This window comes from Chiloscyllium punctatum, chromosome 1 (assembly GCF_047496795.1).
Source record: "Chiloscyllium punctatum isolate Juve2018m chromosome 1, sChiPun1.3, whole genome shotgun sequence".
Classification (NCBI taxonomy): domain Eukaryota; kingdom Metazoa; phylum Chordata; class Chondrichthyes; order Orectolobiformes; family Hemiscylliidae; genus Chiloscyllium; species Chiloscyllium punctatum.
This window is the reverse complement of record NC_092739.1, coordinates 29,056,703-29,079,325: the sequence shown is the minus strand read 5'-3', so window position 1 is coordinate 29,079,325 and position 22,623 is coordinate 29,056,703. Positions and strand designations below refer to the sequence as shown.

Sequence of the window (22,623 nt, the reverse complement as noted above, 5' to 3'; positions counted from 1 at the left end):
ACATATGAGAGGATTGCTGGGTTTGTCAGGTTATGACTTTAAATGTATTACTTTCTGCGATAGTAGGACTTTTTTTCTGGGCCTTTACTCCCAGGTAACACTGATCAGGCTCCTACCCTTTTGACATAGCACAGGAATGTTATATTGTCCAATATGATGGAAAAAAGGTCACTTGTCTTGCCAGATTAGATTATTTACAGTGTGGAAACAGGGCCTTTGGCCCAACAAGTCCACACTGACCCGCAACCCACCCAGACCCATTCACCCAACACTACAGGCAATTTAACTTGGCCAATTCACCTAACCTGCACATTTTTGGACTGTGGGAGGAAACCGGAGCACCCGGAGGAAACCCACGCAGACACAGGGAGAATGTGCAAACTCCACACAGAGAGTCACCTAAGGCGGGAATTGAACCCGGGTCTCTGGCATTGTGAGACAGCAGTACGAACAGCCACCGTGCCACCCAATGTGGATTGCTGAGGCTATCCAATACATATTACAATGGCCTGGGTCAACAAATTCCAGCAACCAGGGATTGAACAGTGGTACTGAGTCGAGTGTGTGGTGCTGGAAAAGCACAGCAGGTCAGGCAGCATCCCAGCAGCAGGAGAATCGATGTTTCGGGCATAAGCCTTGGATCAGGAACAGTGGTACTACCTTCTTTACTCTTTCTTGGAAGTTGGGTATCACCATCAACACCAATATTTATTGCCCATCCCTAATTGCCCTTAATTAATTGGCCATCCATAATTGCCCTGAATGGATTGATGGCCATTGCTGAGGGCAATTAATAGTCAACCACCCTGCTGTGGGTCTGGTGTTTCCTGTAGGCTGAACTAGGTAAGGAAGCAATTTTATTTCCCTAAAGGACAGAACTGAGTGCTGTCTGCAACTGAGGTAAAGAATAACATAACACAATGGCTCAGTGGTTTGCACTGCTGCCTCACATTGACCGGAGTTTGATTCCATCCTCAGGTGAATGTCTTTGTGCAGTCTGCACATTCTCCCCATATCTGCATGGGTATGCTCTGGTTTTCTCCACAGTCCAAAGATGTACAGGTGGATTGGCCGTGCTAAATACAGGGTTATGCGGTAGTGAGGTGGTCTGGACTGGTGTGGGCTGAATGGCCTGCTTCTGCATACTGTATGGATTCTTTAAAAAAAACAGGAAAATCTGTCCTATTCTTGTTTACAGTTTAGTTCCCGTGCTTTGATTGTTCTAAAACAGTCCCCACTAACCTCAAATATGCATTCTCAAGTGGCGTTTTCTCATTCTCAGCTATTACAGCAATAACTATACTATAACTCTCTCCCATTTGGAACAAGATTGGCATCAATTAATACTTGATTTAATTTTGGATTCATGCTGGCCCTTAATTTGATATTCAAGAATTCATTTAAAAGCAAAATTGTGGGGTTGTTTTCCCTTATTTTACTCCTGCACCTGCAGCTGATGTGGCAGATTACTGCTGTCCAAATGAACTTAACTCTTGTCCTTAATTTAGTATACAATGTTTAAACAAAAGTGTCCTTGTTGTATTTTGGTAAGACAACCCAGGGCAGGACTTATACAGTTAATGGTAGGGCCCTGGGAGTGTTGTCAAATAGAGAGACCTAGAGGTGCACGTACATATTTCCTTGAAAGTGGCGTTACAGGTAGACAGGTTGATGAAGAAGGCATTGGTTACAGGAGTTGGGACGACATGTTACAGCTGTACATGACAAATTTGGAATACTGTGTAAAATTCTGGTCATCCTGCTATAGGGATCTTATTAAACTGGAAAGGTACAAAAAATATTTACAAGAATGTTACCGAGATTGGAAGACTTGAATTACAATGAGATACAGGATAGGCTGAGAGTTTTTTCCTTGGAGCATTGGAAGCTGAGGGTTGACCTTATATGGGTTTATAAAATCATGAGGGTCCTGGATAATATGATTGGTTAAGGTTTTTTTTACTCCAGGGTAAGGGATTCCAGAACTAGAGGGTAAGGCAAGAGGGGCAAAGTTTAAAGGGACCTGAGGGACGCATTTTTCACATGGACAGTGGTGCATATATGGAACAAACTGCCAAAAGAAGTGGTAGAGGCAGGTACAATGGCAAAATTAAAAGACATTTAGACAGGTACATTGATAGAAAAAGTTTAGGGGGATATGGGCCTAACTCATTCAAATGGGACTAGTTAAGTTTAGGAAACCTAGTCAGCATGGATGAGTTGGGTCTATTTCCATGACTCTATGACTAAGTCAAATGCCTCATACTGTAGAATTTTAAAAAGCATGCTTTATTAATCTATATATGCACAAGGAGCATTTTGCCCTACTACTGTTCTAACGCAGTACGGCAATAAACTAGCACTTTTTAAATCATTCATAGAGACCTAGAAACATTTCTACATTAAAGTGTTTTGATGAAAGGCCTGGATTAAAACCTATTGTTAAGAAATATGAATATTTCATTATATTCTTATTATTCAAAGTAGGTGAGCTTCCAAAATTTACTTTACATCTTAAATTGATTTATCATTTCAGTTCCAAAATGCCAATGTGAAATATTATTCAAAGATTTCATATATTCTCATTACTCTTATCTAATCATTTTCCACTTAAAAGAAAGTGGGAGGCCAGTGAAATCTTCAAAGATACTGAGAATAAAGGGACTATATGGCCCCCCAGGTTCCGATCTTGTGGTTGGTTAAAACCCTACATCTCCCCTGCCCAATGAAAGTGAACTTAAAGTGTTACTTTTGAGCCTTTTCTGTGAAGCAGCTACCTCTCCTTATGGCAGCGGCTGACCACAGTTTACTAGTCATGATGCAATTTGGGTGCCAAGGTAATTCCCCTTCTACTGACCTCCAAACTACATTAGGGGTCAGTGTTGGGAGGCAACATTGGGCACAAGCTTAGTCTCACCAACAGGAATGTCACCGATTGAGCTTCAGGGTCAATGTAGTTAGCTCCACATGCGTTAATTGCTTACTGAGATATCGTTCAACTGAATATCTTTAATGCCAGAATCTGGCTAGCATGTGTTAGAGATCCATTTAACTACAGGAAGACAACTTTAATTTGCTCCTCATTCTATAGCCAGCTAGGTTCGCTGGATATCAGGCAAACACAGAGACACTGAATGATTTTATTCTTTCCCAGCTGAGATCTACAGACTCATTCTAGTTCAGGGATTAAATTTAGAACAGTTCATCTGAGTGTAGTTCAGTATCACATCATGAGATGCCTCACTCGTGTACTCAATGGGAAGTCATTTATATTTCCAGTAGTTCCCCTGAAAAGCAAGAGATTTTCACCAAATCGCCACAATGCACCCCTTGATTTAACGAGTGAGGAAATACCTATAGAAATACTTAATAGATACATAAACATAAGAATAAAGTGATTTTTTCTGACATTATAAAATTAAATACACAAATATATATTTGTGTTCATTAGGAGAAGGGCAACATGCTGCAGAATGGAACACATTCTGATATTAAAAGGAACAGGAAAAGTAATGTAAATTTTGAAACTGTGAATTAAAACTGGTTTTGGACAAGACTATACACCAAAGTTTTCTTTGTGCCAACAGTTATGTGTTTTATCAGTTCAAAGGACAAAAGTAGAAGGTGCATCTTTAAGTTCCCTGAATGATTTCAAAATACTTCTGATTAATTTAGGAAAATGCTCTTTTCATCCTTTACTTCTTTAATGAATTCTTGAGTTCTGGGATTCACTGGCAAGGCCAATATTCATTGCTCATCTATAACTGCCCTTGAGAAGGCAATGATGTGCATTTTTGAACTACTGTAGTCCAAGTAGTGAAGACAATTCCACAGTCCCCTGATACTGACTCAGCAACAATGAGGAACAGTGCTATATTTCAATAGTTAGATGCTATGTACCTTAGAGTGGTAACATTTGTATGCACCTGCCACACTCCTCCATGTAACAGGTTTGGGAGGAATTGAGGAGAGGCCTTCAGCTCAATTTGTTACTGTAATTCCTAATCAAAGACGAGCAACTTATTAGTATTTAATTATTTAACTTGTGCATACTCACACAACCAAGCAATAACTTGCTAGTGGCTGGATATAATTCCTAAAGTTTAGACAGTGGACATTCCTAGACAATCAGGCGAAAGTGAGGACTGCAGATGCTAGAGATTAGAGTTGAGAGTGGGGTGCTGGAAAAGCACAGCAGGTCAGGCATCATCTGAGCAGCAGGAGAATCGATGTTTCCAGCAAATACCTGGACAATGTAGCCACAGGAATGATCTGGCATCAAGTGCATTGTCAAATTGTCACTTGCTTGAACGTTTTTCCACCTCATCAGTGCTTCACATTTGCTGCCTGGTTTTCTGAGCTCTGATTCTCCAGAAAGGAAAAGCATAGTGTCCCTGGAAGAGTTAATTCTCTCATTGTAATGCAAGGAGAAGACTTTTATGGCAGTAGCTGCTGTAAGTTTTTTTTGAAGGTACAGCATGGATGCCAGTAAATGGTGAGTGGATTTAAGGGTGAATGGTTTATATGGTAGGTGGGTGTAGTAAGTGGGTAGAATGGGTGGGTAGTGTAGCAAATCAGTAAAGTGGTAGTTAGGAAGGGTGGTAGGAAGGAAGGGTGACAAGAGGGTAGGTTTATCAAGTGAGAGCACAGGAAGAACAGGGGGCAGTTGGGCTAGGTTGGAAGTGGTAGTCTGGTCTACAGCCATTACGATTGGGATGAAAGGTGGATGTAATTCAGGTGGTAGGCGGTTCCCAAGTTTCATTGGGCTAGGCGGTGTTGCATAATCAGGGGTGTATTTGAGTAGGGTTGGGGGTTAGTTGGGGGAGCAGGGAGTCAGGTTAATGGTAGTGGTTGGTCATGGTAGGTGTAGTAAGATTTGGAGGATGGATTAACATGAGTCAGTTCTACAGTCACCTACCAGCTAGTCTGAGTTTAATCTGTCCAGCATTTCCTGAGTAATTATCCAGGTAAGTAACATGGAAGTCTCCAAAGTCTCCCACAGTAACTCAGAGTCAGAGGGTTTTGTGGATGGTCCATGGGAGTTGTCAAATTGCTCATCAGAAGTACAAACTTCCTAGGCATTTCCAATGGAGGTCAGTGCATTGGGATTTCAGATGAGCTAGGGAAGTCATTGCTGGGCCACTTGTTGAGATATTTGTATCATTGATAGTCACAGGGGAGGTGCTAGAAGACTGGAGGTTGGCTAATGTGGTACCACTATTTAAGAAAGGTGGTAAAGACAGGCCAGTGAACTATAGACCAGGGAGCCTGACGTTGGTGATGGGCAAGTTGTTGGAGGGAATCCTGAGGGACAGGATTTACATGTATTTGGAAAGGCAAGGACTTTAGGGAGAGTCAACATGGCTTTGTGCATGGGAAATCATGTCTCACGAACTTGATTGAGTTTTCTGAAGAAGTAACAGAGAGGATTGATGAGAGCAGAGTGGTGGACGTGATCTATATGAACTTCAGTAAGGCGTTCAACAAGGTTCCTCATGGGAAACTGGGTTAGCGAGGTTAGATCTCATGGAATACAGGGAGAACTAGCCATTTGGATACAGAACTGGCTTGAAGGTCGAAGACAGAGGGTGGTGGTAGAGGGTTGCTTTTCAGACTGGAGGCCTGTGATCAGTGGAGTGCCACTACTTTTTGTCATTTATATAAATGATTTTGATGTGAACATAGGATACATAGTTAGTAAGTTTGCAGATGACACCAAAATTGGAGGTGTAGTGGACAGCGAAGAAGGTTACCTCAGATTATAACAGGATCTTGATCAGATGAACCAATCAGCTGGGTAGTGGCATTTGGAGTTGAATTTAGATAAATGCGAGGTGTTGCATTTTAGGAAAGCAAATCTTAGCAGAGCTTATACACTTAATGGTAAGGTCCTAAGGAGAGTTGCTGAACAAAGAGACTTTGGAATGCAGGCTCATAGCTCCTTGGAAGTGGACTCTCAGGTAGATAGGATAGTGAAGAAGGCGTTTGGTATGCTTTCCTTCATTGGTCTGAGTATTGAGTTGGGAGGTCATGTTGCAGCTGTACAGGGCATTGGTTAGGCCACTTATGAAATATTGTGTGCAATTCTGGTCTCCTTCCTATCATGTGGGTGGCACAGTGGTTAGCACTGCTGCCTCACAGCACCAGAGACCCGGGTTCAATTCCCGCCTCAGGCGACTGACAGCGTGGAGTTTGCACATTCTCCCCGTGTCTGCGTGGGTTTCCTCCGGGTGCTCCGGTTTCCTCCCACAACCCAAAAATGTGCAGGTTAGGTGAATTGGCCATGATAAATTGCCCGAAGTGTTAGGTGAAGGGGTAAATGTAGGGGAATGGGTCTGGGTTGGTTGCGCTTCAGCGGGTCAGTGTGGATTTGATGGGCCAAAGGGCCTGTTTCCACACTGTAAGTAATCTAATCTAATCTAATAAGGATGTTGTGAAACTTGAAAGAGTTCAGAAAAGACTTACAAGGATGTTGCCAGGGTTGGAGGATATGAGCAATAGGAAGAAATTGAATAAGCTGGGGCTGTTTTCCCTGAAGTGTGGGCTAAGAGGTGACCTTATAGAGGGATGACCTTATTGCTTTCCTAAAATGCAACACCTCGCGTTTATGAAAATTAAACTCCAAATGCCACTACTCAGCTGATTGGTTCATCTGATCAAGATCTTGTTATAATCTGAGGTAACCTTCTTCGCTGTCCACTACACCTCCAATTGTGGTGTCATCTGCAAACTTACTAACTATATATCCTATGTTCACATCCAAATCATTTATATAAATAACAAAAAGTAGGGGACCCAGCACCAATCATGAAGGGTAAATAGACAAGGTCTTTTCCCTGGGTTGGGAGAGTCCAGAACTAGAGGACATAGGTTTCAGATGAGAGGGGAAAGATATTAAAGAGGCCTAAGGGGCAACGTTTTCAGGCAGAGGGTGGTACGTGAGCTGCCAGAGGAAGTGGTGGAAGCTGGTACAATTGCAACATTTAAAAAGCATCTGGATGGGTATATAAATAGGAAGGGTTTAGAGGGATATGGTCCAGTGCTGACAAGTGGGACTAGATTAGGTTGGGATATCTGGTTAGCCTGGATGGGTTGGATCAAAGGGTCTGTTTCTGTGCTGTACGTCTCTATGATTCATGAGCATCTTGCTTCATCTCCCTGGTCTCTGATGATTCAGAGATTCGAAGATCTGAGCCATTGTTTGGGTGGCACTGTAGTTTCAGCCTGGATGGTCTTAGCAATCTCATCAATGTTTTGTGGTTGCATAGAGACCTTAGTCCATTCAGAAACAGTTTTAAAGTATTCACTGTTGCCATGGGAGAACAAATCTGAGTGAATGGAAAGTGACATCTACAATGAGAAATTAATTTCTGGTGAATGTATTCTTTAGCCACAAGCCTCTAGTTGTTACTCCTCAATTTGGTGGCTTTAATCAAAAAGGTTGGAGTGAGCGATGGCACACTGCTGATGTGTTGAGGAAGTCATTGAATAAGGTGGGCTTGGATTGGAGTAGACCTTCCCCAGTATTTTGCCTGTTGCAGTTACCTTGTTTCAGGGGTGGAAGGGGGGCATCAATGTTGCTCAGGATTGGGGAGGTAAGTTAGTTGAGGATTGCCTCTGATGATATGCATTGATTTTCATTTCACAATGATCAAGTTGGTATGGACAGATTTTGTTACCTTTCTGAAATGCAATATTCTAAGTTGAGTAGATGATGGCAAGAATGAAAGTCCTGTTATCCCGATTAGGTATTAGCCAGTTTACTCAGGAACTTATACAGGTTTTAATCTTTTTTTAACACTCTTGATAACATGCTGTCTATAAGGGTTCAGAGAGAATGATATTTACCTAAGAAGTGCAGAGATCAAACTTCAGCCATTTGGGATGATGCGCAGTTCTCTCTTAATGCTGTCATTGTGCAGGTGGAATATGCTAAGGATTGTCTTACTGCTGTTTGGTTGTACACAACACGTCTTGCAGCAGTTGGCCAGCTTTGCAATATTATTGATTAATGTGCCTTCCAACTCTGGTGGCACAAAGACCAATGCCCTGATGTGGCAGGAAACCAAAGATCCCCCTTAAAAAGTGAATTGAATAATTCAGTGCTTGAAGAATCTTAAAATCGCACAATCAAAAACCTTACTGTCAATGGTTCTCCTTCGCACACTGATCATTTTTACAGGCTCTGTACATCAGACTGTCAGGCGGTGAGGAACGCACTTTAATTCCCAAATGGCTCTTCTGATTACCTGCTGGAAGCTTGGCTGAGAGGTTGTGGAGATCATAGAAAAGCAGACTATTTCCCAGTTCTCTTGTTGAAATTGGGGAGGATGACCCAAAGAATTATCGTGGAAATTCAACCTTTGGTACGAAAAATTGGGCAATTGGGCTAAGGTTGTCTCAGGTCACTTCATACAGAAACCTTACATTTTTGAAAAGACATGAACAAAACCATCACTCTAAAGTTATCTTTGTATAATGCAAGATTACACTGGTCTTGGAAAATCTAGGTAAAATGGAAGGTTTTCTCAGCAGCCAGCTGAAGGGTATCTCTCCAGGCTTGTGTCAGAGGGGTAGTCAGTTGTCCACAAACTGAATGCTTGTTTTTTCACATATTGGTCTGATAAAATAAAAATTTTCAGCATTTTCTACAGAATACAACTGTTGAATGCTGATCACTTTCAGAGTCTGTTATGCCTTCATGTTCCTTCTCTATTGTAGATGGAGGCACGATATTGAAGTGATATTGGAGGATGTTTAATACAAATTCATGTGTGTCAAAAAATTTGATCACACCAAATTGTGGGGAAATGGTTCAAAAAACAGTTACTTTTACAGCCATAATGAAAAATGTAAATTATAAAAGCCATGAAAATAGTTATGAAAGGCTCCCAACTAAGAGAGGGTTAAAATGTTAAAAAGAAAAACCTGCATGCAACATCCTGCATTCGTGGAAAACTTTGTACAATACTGCGTGGTTTAATCAAAACAAAACACTATAATTTAAGCACTTTCACCTCAAATAATTGTTTAAACACTGCAGCATATTTTCTGATTCTATAGTCATGCTTCTTCCTTGAAATGAGGACCACAGAATGTCCACACAACCAAAGCAAGCACTCAGTGTAAAACAATTGGCATCTCTAAATGTAAATAATATCACAGGTCAAAGTGGCACTCTCTCTGCACTGTTTGCAGTTTGGAAATTCTTTTTTTGTTCACCTCTTTCTCTTTCAGAAGTACACAAAGGCACTGGAATATAAATTACCAGCAGCGATTAAATAATAGTTCAAAGCCGATTGCAAAGGCTGTGGTGTTTACAAAGTATTTTTTAAGCAGCATGATGAAACATTTCAAGAAGAGACATTAACCTATGGGCTCAAGTATTAGTGAATGGTTCGAACTGGCATGAGGTTGGATTTTGGGCCTGAATAGTTTGTGACCCCATGATTTGCTTTGTTTGGCTGTGGCAGCTGCGGTTATCAACAGATGTTTCAGCAATAAATAATTGGTATCATCTCAGAAAAGAGCCGTCTACCTGGGGAGAAGGCATAATACAAGAAACACGGGGTCGCTATTACTGCTGCATTAATCTCTCATATACACAGGTTTCTTGGGGAGTTTACTGCAGGTGTTTCTTCTGTGAGAAAGCCTTCTGATGCAGGCAAACTCTCTAAAGTTATAAAGCTTTTGTGTGGGATAACGAAGGTCAGGCAGAGCTATAAATTCCTGTCTTGGAGGAACAAAAACAGCTTTACTACTTTTATAGACAATCACCTCCCCCCTCAAAAAACAAAAATGCACAAGACACAGTACGACTTTTAAAAAGATTTCTCCAAGTGTTCATTAGCAAGTTGTTCTTGGACTTAAAAGTTCATGTGAAAATAAAGGGAAAATATTTATCCACGGCTTTGTGATAGAGAAAAAAAATGAAGTTTTTTTTTGGGGGGGGGGGATGTCTGTTTTAGCTTAGAGATTCTGAGAAAAATGTTGAACACCCTTTGTGGAACTAATGTATGAAAACTTTTTAGTTGAATTCCTGAGACAGAATGGGTTGTTTTGGCTTTGTTTGTTTAAAAAAATGGGGGAGGGAAGAGACGACCCCTCTTTTATAATGATCCCCACGTCTGTGGCTTTCAAAATGTTTGGAATATTGGCTCATCTCCGTTCATGTGAGAGAGGTCACTTTTACTCATTAGTTTTGGTGAACAGCATTTGTTTAGCTTCGTGCTTAATGTGAAAGAACGAACATAAATTTGCAAGACTAGAAAGACACTGTTAGATAAGCTCTTGAAAGTACTTAAATACATATGATGATGATGTATGAATTAAATGAGAAAATATTTTGTTTTCAATTATGATTTCTTTTTTTTTGAAAGGAAATGCTTTTTTGTGTGCAACAGGTGCATTATTCATACCAGCAAATCTGGCAGCTTCTCGCTGATGATATCTTTCAGGTTTGTTTTGTCTTCTGGGCATACTTCTTGTTTGTATTGCCACCTCTCTGGCACAAAGGGCCACTTCATTTCCTTTGCCTGTTCCAGCAGGGTCCTCAGATCAGCAGAGAGTGAAGCTAGGAAGGTCAAAGTTCATGTAAGGAAATCTCAAAGAAATAAAAGACACCTCAATTGCAAATGCTAAAGATATGGCATCTGAAGTTGTGAAAGCACATCCACTTGAGAGTAACTACAAGCTGCTCAGTCCTTACAAAAGAATCATAATGGTGATTTGTCTGTCACTGGGTGCTTTACTATACCATGCCCTGCAGGTAAACAAACTCAATCAGCTCTTAAAAAACGTTTTTAAAGGAAGTAAATCCTTTCAATGACACTCTATGCATGAAGAACCATAGCAGGAATGGAATGAGACAAAATGATCATCAAAACACTTAGTAATGCTCACTGTAGCAAAGTGCCTGGGATTTGTTTTAAACAGAATTAGCCAGGGCCTATTTGTGAACTCTGTGTAACTGATGAATTTACAATAAAGGAATATTTGTCCTCGAAATTCACTGGTGGTTTTCTCCGTCTCCTGTTGGAGTTATAGTTGGAGATCAGGACTACTCCAGCAGAATTTCAGAGAAAATTTTGGACAATTTGATTTGGATGCCAGCCAGAATTCAGCAAGTATACCCTATTAGTTAAAACATACGAATCAGTGTTTGAACACTTGTCTTTTTTTTTAACCTTGTGCCTAAGTTAATCCACTAATGCAGTGCTCATCAATAATGTTCACCTACCTACTCATTACTGCTTTGGTTTATGCATCAACCCCTTGTGCTAATGAATAAGGCTGGATTAACAAAGCTAAATTCTGGCTGATGCCAAGCTAAGCTTCTTTCTTTCTTTTCTCAAACTTTGAGTGCTGAATGACTTCTATAGATTTTAAAACATGAACACAAGGAGGCGGTGGAAAAAAAAGCCACAAGACTGATCCCTTCTGTCAGAGAACTGAGTTAAGAGGAGTGCAAGAGAAACTGGTCTTTTCAGCCTTTGAAAGAAAGCACTGAGAGGGGACCACATAGTATGGATGATAGTAAATGGTGGATACTAAAGGGTAAATCTAGAACAAATTATTGCACACACAAATACAAAAGGCAATTTAATGTTCAGTATTAGAAACTTCTTTTTCACACAGAAGGGATCATTTTAATTTTTTGTCAGATGTTAATTTGATTCATTGCTCCATGTTTTTCAGATCACAGTAGACATTAATATTACTCTGAGTGAGTGTGTAATGGAATTCTGGTTTGGATGTCAATTGGATTTTTTTTCAATTTTGGGAGGAGCAGAGTGCATGAATTTAAATTATGTAAGAATTGGATATTGGGCAAATTTCACATAGGATAATGTGTCTTAGGAACATACTGCTGCCTGTCTTAGGAACATATTGCTGCAGGCAGTAGTCAGTACATGCCTACTGACTCTCTGAAGGCCTATAAGAAAGAGCTGCTCTGCCTCCTGACTGGAGCAGAAATCGCATTATATAGAAACATCTTTATAGATAGCAATTGATTTATGTGGTTGGGCTGATTCTGATTGCTCGGTGTGAAGTAAGGAATTTTCTGTGTATTTATGAGAACGTCAATAATTCATTTTAATTTTGAAATCTACTCTCTTTAGATGTACATCACTCTTCAAGGCAAAAGTAAATCGGTTGGTGTGGACTGATTGGGCCAAAGGGCCTGTCCCCACACAGTAGGGAATCTAACCTAATCTAACTCAGAAGGGAAATTTTACATATTCTGGGAAATCACGGATATATTGCCCAGGATCTTTGATTCATAAAACCAGTGGATGGAAAAATCAGGAAAAGAGCCTACAATATCCTTTATTGAAGTTTGAAATTTCACTCTCTTGTTTTCTCTCTTTCTGGTCATAAATTTCACACCTAGCACTTGTTCTGTATTGATGTTATAGTTTGCTGCTATTCAGGTGAGATTATTCATTGCTACATGAAATGTCCAAACTGGTAGAAATATCACAGGCCATTCTTCAGAAAATTTGATCAAAACAGAACTTAACAAACCTGGAGACACATTTTGTACATTACTGCAGTACTTTTGCTTTCTACTGGAGCTTGTTGAAGCACCACAATGGCCTGAGGAGAAACTTCCAGAGATCCTTATCCTTCTTTTATTTTAACTGAGTACTGAAGACTCATGACGTTTGTGATTACTGGGGATTCTTACATAACCTTGACTGGAACAAAATTGATTAGAACCTCCTGAGAATACAAGCTACAGGGTGAAGCAAAGTCTTGCCAGTGGTGAAAGCTCAAGGAGCTCAGTTTAAAGGGCAATAGGATTTCCATGTTTCAGGCAGTTCTTCATTAAATGAAACAGTATTCTATTTGTATGCTGTGATTAAATGCCTGCACCTTGGGTCACAGTGAGATTAATATCAATGTCAAGAATATTGAGCATGTCACTGCAGTTGTCTTGCTAGACTAACTGAGTATGCGGAATTCTGTATTTGCATTACCAACAATTCTTTACTTAAATCATTTTGCCCAATGATGCACATTCTACTTTTAAATGTTGTGTTAGCTGCATGGTAAAGGATCAACTCAAGCTGCATCATACCTGCATAAATTGCTTAAATGTTTTGCACAAAATTAAAATGTGGTCCATAAATGCGATGCTGTTCATAATATCAAGATGATGGACCATGACCCTAGATCACTTGTACACATAGTGACCTTTTATTTACTTTTTTATAACAAAAAAACATACATCCCAAAAATGACTGTGCATGTAAGTTTAGTATCTCTCTGGGGAGAAGACACCCTGGAATGTCAGACCTGATGAGTCGTCAAGGAACCTTCAAAGGAAAGGACACACTTAATGGTAAGGTCCTCAGGAGTGTTGCTGAACAAAGAAACCTTGGAGTGCAGGTTCATGGCTCCTTGAAAGTAGAGTCACAGGTAGATAGGATAGTGAAGGCGGCGTTTGGTATGCTTTCCTTTATTGGTCAGAGTATTGAGTACAAGAGCTGGGAGGTCATGTTGTGGCTGTGCAGGACATTGGTTAGCTCACTATTTGAGTATTGCATGCAATTCTGGTCTTCTTCCTACCGGATAGATGATGTGAAACTTGAAAGAGTTCAGAAAAAATTTACAAGGATGTTGCCGGGTTTGGAGGATTTGAGCTATAGCGAGAGATTGAATAGGCTGGGGCTGTTTTCCCTGGAGTGTCGGAGGCTGAGCGGTGACCTTATAGAGGTTTATAAAATCATGAGGGGCATGGATAGGGTGAATAGACAAGGTCTCTTCCCTGGGATGGGTGAGACCAGAACTAGAGGGCATAGGTTTAGGGTGAGAGGGGAAAGATATAAAAAGGACCTAAGGGGCAACCTTTTCATGCAGAGGGTGGTACGTGTATGGAATGAGCTGCCAGAGGAAGTGGTGGAGGCTGGTACAATTGCAACATTTAAAAGGCATCTGGATAGGTATATGAATAGGAAGGGTTTGGAGGGATATGGGCCAGGTGCTGGCAGGTGGGACTAGATTGGGTTGGGATATCTGGTCAGCGTCCACGGGTTGGACCAAAGGGTCTGTTTCTGTTCTATAGAACTGTGTAACTCTATGACTACAAAGAGGAGAAGTGCCCTACAAACTAGACTATAATTTGTGAACATGATGAGAAAAAAGATGGAAGTCTGGGAACGACACAGGTATTGTGTCTTCTTCTTTCATGAATGCAAAAGAACAGGAGTTCTTTGTGTCTGTGTGGAAGAGATGTTAGCAAGGTGAGGGACTGTTGCGTGCCTGTGTGCTGAGGTACTCAGTGTGTACTAGTCTGAGTTTGAGTGCTAGTGCAATCACAGTCAAAGATACACCCACTAGTCACCCCTGCTTTGCAAATAAAAGATTCAATTCCTGTGGGTGCTAGAGACGAGCTGGCCAGCAAGTCAGTTAAAAGGAAATATGACAAAAGCAGGACTCTCTTGCTCCTGAGTGTGGCTAATCAACCATTGTCAAAAGGAAACAAGATAAATAACCTGCAAAGCCAACAAATTTGAAATACATATTAACCAATCAATGTTTCATGATCTGATCTTCATGAAAGACCCAAAGAAACTGATCATATGTATTGTAACTTTTCTCTTTTCTCAGACTCACTTTTTTTTATTTCTAATGTGTGCTTATGTGTGCTGTATTATTATTTCTTCTTGCATTTAGTAACTAATAAACTTACTCTTTTGTTAACTTAAGAAAGCATTGTTAAATTGGTTCCTTTTAAATCATAAATTCAATTGGTCTGGGAGGAAGGTATCCAGAATGGAAGCGATCCTTTGTAAACTAACCTTGTTGTGACCATCTGAGGGGGTGGATGAATAAAGATCAGGAGCCAGTTCACCTACCCTCAGAGAACTTGATGTATCCTGCCTGCAACTGAAATAACTTGAGGAACTCACAGGGGCTGTGATGAGCAAATCTGGGTCTCGTCTGAGATCTGGTCATAACAAGACTATAACGTTGTTGTGACATACATTTGGAGAAGTATTAAATTATATTGTTTATCCCTATAATTTTGTACAATTTTTTCACCCTGAAACTTGGGAGTGTAACAGTACACTTGCCAACATCTGGGCTGGTTTATGTGTGGTGACACCACGAGTTTTAGGGAAAAAAAAGTTTAATGATCAATATTATAAGTTACTTTAACTGCCCTCATGCAAATTCCTCCAGTTACTGTCATAAACCTGCATAACCAGTGGGGATTATTATTTGGAACTGTATAACTATTGGTAAACCAGTATTTGTGCATGTCATCTCAGTTGCTATATTGAAGCCATCACATCATAAGAAGCATTCTAACCCTCCTTGTTAATGAGCCTAATGGGAAGTGAAGGAAATTAGGATTGAACATGGCACTTTTTGAGCTGCTCATGGTTCAGCGTAGCACCACATGTTAAATTTACCCAATATAATCATGAGGATCCTGTGATTATTTATGTTTTTTCACACTTTGTTTCGAAAACTTTTAAGCGAGTTAAGCTCAGATTTCTTCTTGAGTGCCAGAGTGATGTAAAGTGTACATGATTTACAAAGAATATGCATGTTGACCTTACATCGTTAGCATTACTGATGCAGTAAAAGCTGCTTAGAACGGAGTTGAAACAAGTCGAAGGTAACTGCTGCCTTGAATTAGTTGTATGGGCTTATATTTCAGCTGCATGCGAATGACTGATTCATGATGAATTCACCTTTCACCTCTCACCTGAGCTCTTTCTTTGGACATGCTTCATTCAGCAGGTGGATAGAAATTAGGAGACATTTCTGTGAACAGTAGTCCGGAAATAAACATTATTCAAATCCGGGTCTCCCTTATATTTTGAATGGAATAAAATGGAGAGGGAGCAAAGGCTGTGAGGTACTAGCTGTGGTATTTGGCAAATTAAAACGCTGCCAAAAATGTTACAGGATGCTCTTCAAGCCTGCTCACAAATGTAGTGTTTCACAGAGCCTTAATTCTAGCAGCATCAGCACCACCTGGGTCCAATGGCTAAGGTATGTGAGAAAGTGTTGATGAGTGCGTATGGCAGACTTTTTGCTGGTACTTGTGGTACTGTTGTGTCAAAACAGAAGTGTCTGTGGTTCAGTCAATAGTGTTCTCAAAACACTGTCCACAAACTCATTTTAACAAGCAGTGGGGCTTAAGTGGTCTGCAATGATTCTTGTTTCCTTTAGGTTGGTAAAGTTTGTACAAATATATTGAAATATAAGAGAGGCCTGGGGGTTATAAATATGAAATGTCCAGTGTTCCAAAAGTATGACATACATACTTGCACATATAGACTGGGACACCAGTCTGAAAAAAAGGTAATGTCCTTTAAAACCAGGATTTACCAGCATATACTGACAAGTTATGTGCAGCAGGGGTTTGCCTACTGTTCTATCACAGCAACTATTCACCCCTTGTGTTTATTGGAGCTTAAAATGAGAACTGACAGCAATTCACTGTGACAAAGTGTGCTTCCTTCCCGACTCAAGGCTAAATCCTATTCATGTGCTGTAAATCCAGTTATTTCTCGACACTCGCCTGCCAAAAGAAAAACGAAGCTAAAGCGACAGGGCATCGTGTCTCTCGGCAGCGTGGACCGTGCTGGTGGGTCTCGCAGACACTGCCGCTATCCCTTTGCTCGGCTGCTCAATAGCTCTCACCTTCGCACTGCCGGTACTCTGTCATGTCCTGTTCTGACGGTTCTGATGGGGGTGCAGTTAGGACCCGCTTGCAGTCCTGGAGGAGTGCAACCACCTCTTGGTTATTCATGACCACTCGCTCGACTATGAATTGAACTTCCCTGGGTGTGGAATGATCAATTACCTATGGGAAGACACAAAAGCCAAATAAAAGATCCTTCAGGCGAACTACCTGGTGAACAAAGGGAAGAAATGATTAACTCAAACTGTCATCAATTATCTGCAAGACTCAAGCAGGGCAAGATAATGCTGGAGTTCCATCAAAATACACGGGCAGCCTCCGCGGACATTATTCCACAGCTTCAGAGTTTATGACTAGGTTTGGTGCTGGGACATCAGCAGCTGCAACACTCTTTTCTCACACACACATACAGACACATTGCACCCACTTCCCAGCACCCACACCACTTCTTTCTTTTTAGATGCATTCACTGATTGACTCCCCAGGCCACAGCACACATCCATCAAAACAGGAGTGCTTATGTGGGCCCAAGACGCAGGACATCATGTTGTCTGTCTCAGCTGCTGATGCTCTGAAATCTGCTCCATTTTACACAATGGGGCAGATTCCCGCATTCCACCAGCAGCAATACCTACTGTGTGCTTTCAACATCTCAGCCGCGGCTGGATTGTCAAAATCTGCGCATCTTCTGCCACAGGATGCGGAGGAAGGGGCACAGAACCAGAAGGGGACAACGAGGCTCTTCGGCCCATCGTGCTGGGACTGTAGGGACAAATGCAAAGAAAAGTGAAGCAACAGTGAATGCTGGAAATCTGAACTGAAATCAGAAAATGAAGGAACTTTCAAATAAAGGCAAGCTACGGTGGATTTGCGTTTTGAAAATGGAGAAACTCAGTAGGTCTGGCAGCCTCTGCAGAGACAGAAAAACGGAGTTAACGTTTCGAATCCAGTATGACTCTTTATTGCAGAGGGCTGCTGCGGTTGATTTATTAAGTATATTCAAGGCTGAGATAGATTTTTAATCTGTAGTTAATGATTATGGGGAAATGACAAGAAAGTGGAGTTGAGAATTATAAGATCAACTGCAGTCTCATTGAATAGTGGAGCAAATTTGATGGGCTGAATGGCCTACTTGTGCACTTCCATCTTATGGTCTTAACTCAGAAGCTCGGAAGAACAGTCATCTTGGATGTGAAGGGTTAACTCTATTTCTCCCTTGGCAAGTGCAAATCTCTGCCTGGGCTAACAGCTTCAGTTTTATGGTCAAAGGAGGCAGAGGGCAAACAAAACAAACTACCACTTGATATCAGCACTGCCTGCTCCAGCTGCAGCCAAATGATCCCACTACTTACTTGGCAGCTATAGTGAGAAAATCAGGGTTGCTATGATCCAGAGTGTGGAAAAATGAATACAGCATCAATTCCAACCTCTAGCAGGTACAGTTAACTCAGATCTCCCCAGTTGGACTTGCACTGTGAATTCCTATGGACAATATGTAGCTGAGATGGAGCAGACTCCATTAGTGACACATAGAAGATACCAACACTGGGTACATTGGTCCTGTTGCAGCCCCAGCAAAGTAGGCTGGGAAAGTTTCCCCTGATGACTCACTCGGCCCAGAGTTTGAAAGTCTGTTGGTCCACTAACAATTGTCTTCTCTGCAGCATGGTAAAGTATTGGCCAATTTAAGCCAAATTTTATTGCAGTTTTACTTCCACTTGTCTTTCCCAAATTAAGGAGCCATCTCAGATACCACAGCAAATCTACCAGACCTTGAGCTGCTTCACTCTTGGTTGCCAATAGTTATATTATGGTCCTGTTCTGCCGTGGCGGCACGGTGGCTCAGTGGTTAGCACTGCAGCCTCACAGCACCGGGAACCCGGGTTCAATTCCAGCCTCGGGTGACTCCATGTGTGGACTCCACATTCTCCCCGTGTCTGCATGGTTTCCTCCTGTATGGTTAGGTGAATTGGTTGTGCTAAATTGCCCACAGTGTTCAGGGGTGTGTAGGTTAGGTGAATTAGTTAGTAGTAAACATAGGCTAGAGGAATGGGTCTGGTTGGTTTACCCTGTGGACTTGTTGGATTGAAGGGCCTGTTTCCACACTGTAGGGATTCTATGAATATAAGGTTACTATGAGGTCAGGTAGCTCAGTTAGCTGGATGGTGGGTTCAATCCCTGCATTGGATGAGGTTACCATGAAGAATCATCTTCAGTCCTTCCCCTTGCCTGAGCCGTGCTGTCCTTCAGGTTAGATTACCATCAATTGTCCTTCTCTAATGGGAGAACAGGACCATGGTTACTTTATAATGTAACTAAAGACCAAGAGTGAAGCAACTCAAGGTCTGATAGATTTGCTGTGGTATCTGAGGTGGCTCCTTTGGGAAAAACAAGTGGAAGTAAAACTACAATAAAATTCGATTTAAATTGGCCAATACTTTACCATGCTGCAGAGAAAACAACTGTTAGCGGACCAACAGACTTCAAACTCTGGGCGGAGTGAGTCATCAGGGAAAATTTTCCCAGCATACTTTGCTGGGCTGCAACAGGAACGAATACCCCGTATTGGTATCGCCTTTTGTGTCACTAATGGGGTCTGTTCCATCTCAGCCACATAATCAATAGCAGCAATGGCTAAGAAAAAGTAATATACTGGTCCCAAGGGTCAAATGTGCACAGGATGGCTATGTTAAAACAAAGACTTACTATTTTGGATTTCTCTTCAGTATCTTAACATAAATCATTCAGGCACAACATGTAATAAAGTCATTCCAGATATCATTCTAAATTCACCGTATATAGAATGCACAAGGAACGTATACCATGTTTCTAACGACACTCTTGTTTAGTAGTCCTAGCACTGCCACAAGACATTATCTCAATATAATTACAGTTATCTCAAAGCTTGGAATTCTGCTGGCAGTATTATTAGATGAAAGGTTAACACAGGTCAATTCATTTACATTGATGGAAAGAGCGAACTTCCACTTATGTAACGCTTCGTGGCTTGAGAGATGCCTCACATCTAATGAGCTGAATTCTATGCGGGAGCGGTGGTTCTGCACACTGGCTGAAATGTCAGCCCGCCTCACCAGCCACGACATAATTTTGTGTGGTTCAGGCAGGTGACTGCTCAAGGTTGTGGCTTATGCCTTCTCGAGAGAGGATATACTCCCTCCAGCCAATTAAATAGTCAAGAGCTCTCCAGTTCCAGCAGAGGAACTGGAAACATTGGCCCACACGGGGGCTGTAATCAGTCCCTGAGGATTAGTGTTGCTGAAGGCCAGACTGGAAGGTATGTGATCATCAGGCTTTATACTTGCTGGCTGTAGGCAACTGCAATGCTGACAAAATTCCAGCATGGAAGAAAGTTCTTCAATGACCATTATTTGGTCATTCAAAAGGTCTCAATTGGACAAAAGTTGTCCAACACCCATCCTGTGACTGATTAAATATCAATAGATCTGGAGAAGCAGGGGCCTTTCACCCTATTTTAATTTTCCTCTGCTACCTACCCACATCTACCCGATACCAGGGTGGGGATGAGTAAAACTGCAGCTAATTACTTTTGTCATGTAGTTACTGTCTATATTTGGCAACCATGGTAGCCATGGCCTTTTTAATGAAGGAATGACCATACCATCAATCTTTGCTGCTGCTGATCGAAAAAAGACATTTTTCAACACACGGGGTGCTCTCCATGGGTTTTCTTTGTATGTTGGTGTGGCACCTCCTACATTCATCTGAACAGGCCACCAAAGAATCTTGGACCATGTTCAACTCTGTCTGCATTGAACTATACCATCAGGCTAGATTGTGAGTTTGAGTTTTGACTGCCACCAGCCCATTTTCTTTGTCTGAGAAGCGGCCTGGAGACAATAGAATATCAGAGAGGTTTCTATCCGGATCAGCAGGGAAAGCAGTCTTCAAGTGGACCTATAAATAAATACTCTTCATGCTTGCCTGAAACAGGCAGGAGGCTGTGTACATATGCAAACGGGGATCCTAGGTGGATTGCAATCAAGTGCAATGGGTAGAACATTTTTCAAACAAAAACAACAAGTGAAGAGCAGCTCAACCAGAGGCTTGTGTAAAAGATAGTTGGCGAGTGATCCAAAAAGATTTGGAACTGCTTTCAACCGAGTTTGTAAGGGCCAAAACAATGATATTCTCTTAAGCCTATAGAAACAATGAGACTCTTGACTTGGCTGCTTGGTGCCAGATAATATTTATTTACAAAGTTATCCCTCCTGCTCTTCCTATGTAACTTGCAAAATGACAACATTAGAATGAATAAACGAATACAGGAAATTGCTGAAAAGCAGTGAAAAATATAGTCTCTGTACACAATTTATAGTAAATTCTCAAAAAACATTTTATTATGATTCAAATGAATACTTAATCACACATAGAACAGCCGTCTTGAGTATCTCTTTCTCTTCAGTTGAAACACTGCTGTCCAGGTAAACATGATGGTTAAATTAGCTGGTAAAGAGATGTTCAGGGTCAGTGACTGGCTATCTGTTAATCTCTGAAGAAAAACACTTCCAGCTGCTTAAGTAGTTTCTTGAAACTACCATAAATGTCTGCTACGGCAGCCAAACATGCTGTCAATAGCACTGACACCTGATGACTGGGACGCTGATCAAGCAAGTGCTAATGTGAGGACCGGATGTGCTAACACTTGCCGGAACAGCTCTGAATACATCCCAGGTCAAGGTGAAGCATTGCTGCCATCTGCCCCCTCATCACTCAGACACATCTGAGGAAAACAATCACCTCAGCACAGCTCCGCACTCTTATCCAAAAACAGCAGGTTGAAATCTATGTTAAATCCACATGTGTCAGCCTTCAAAACATATGAAAGATCTTCATTAGATCCCTGAAAAGTTCCTAAATACAGTTATGACACAAGAATAGAGAATTAAGACATGAATCCTGTAACTTCACTGCTTATAAATTGATATCAGTAAGGTGTTTCCTCACAGATTGACAAAGGATGGGTAAAATGCAACTGATATCTACTCTTGTATAACCCTGATATGGAGGTGGCTATGTTGAACTATGTTGAAAAAAGCTTCTGTTTTCAAATAAACCTGTTGCACTATAACCCTATGTCATATGATTTTTGATCCTGCACAACCCTATAAGGCGAGGCTGTAGGAACCAATGGCACAAATGTTTGACTGATATAACCATAAAACATCTTTAAACAACGACTGCACACAACATTCAATCACTTGCACTGGAGCAAAAAACATTGACTGCCAAACCATGAGGTTGTGTCCCCTTTGACTGCTTTCATTTGGAGAGGCTCGATACCAAAATTGGAATGGAAGAAAACTGGCTTTTCAAAGGACACTACAGTGCAGTTTGAAGCATTGGATCTTCTAGGCATTTCTGAGGAGGAGTGTGAGCACTGAATGTGAGATTTGTTTCCTATCAAAGTCTAAAGACATTTTTACTTCTTGATTTTCAATTGATGCATTTTACAGCATTTTGGAACCTCCTGCATTTTGCCTTTGAAGCAAAATTAATTTATTTTGGTTCTGGTGCCTTCTACTGAGGATGTAATCTCAGACATTAGGAGTTAGTGCAGTCCTGATGAAGGGTCCTGCCTGCAAGGTCAACTCTCTTGCTCCTCAGATGCTGCCTGACCTGCCGTGCTTTTTATAGTGCCACACTTTATCGACTCTGTAATCTCAGACATACATTGTCGGACAGTCTAGGGCACATGAGGTTGGTGGTTATTTATTGGTCTAATGACTCAGAAGTTGTGGATTCAACATAGCCATGGCAAATATGATAATTGTAGGCTGGCTTCAGGGAAGAGCTCAAAAAACAACTATTGGATTATCGTAAAACCTGATTAATTGTGCCAAGAAACCTGCCATATCTGGCCAGTCAGGCCTGCACATAAATCCAATCCCACACCGCTGGCTGGATTTTATGGA

At 41.2% G+C, this 22,623-nt stretch overlaps 1 protein-coding gene across 5 annotated transcripts in view; it reads right to left on the bottom strand.

Moving 5' to 3' along the window:
• alpk1 (alpha-kinase 1) overlaps positions 1 to 22,623 on the bottom strand; it is a 142,582-nt gene that overhangs the window by 73,902 nt on the left and 46,057 nt on the right. For all 5 annotated transcript variants that reach the window (XM_072583629.1, XM_072583621.1, XM_072583611.1 and 2 more), the window contains 2 exons: positions 16,669 to 16,831; positions 10,419 to 10,573 (listed from right to left, as the gene is read on the bottom strand). In XM_072583629.1, the coding sequence (XP_072439730.1) occupies positions 10,419 to 10,573; positions 16,669 to 16,777 (264 nt within the window). In that variant the 5' untranslated portion in view covers positions 16,778 to 16,831. The remainder of the gene's footprint in view (positions 1 to 10,418; positions 10,574 to 16,668; positions 16,832 to 22,623) is intronic.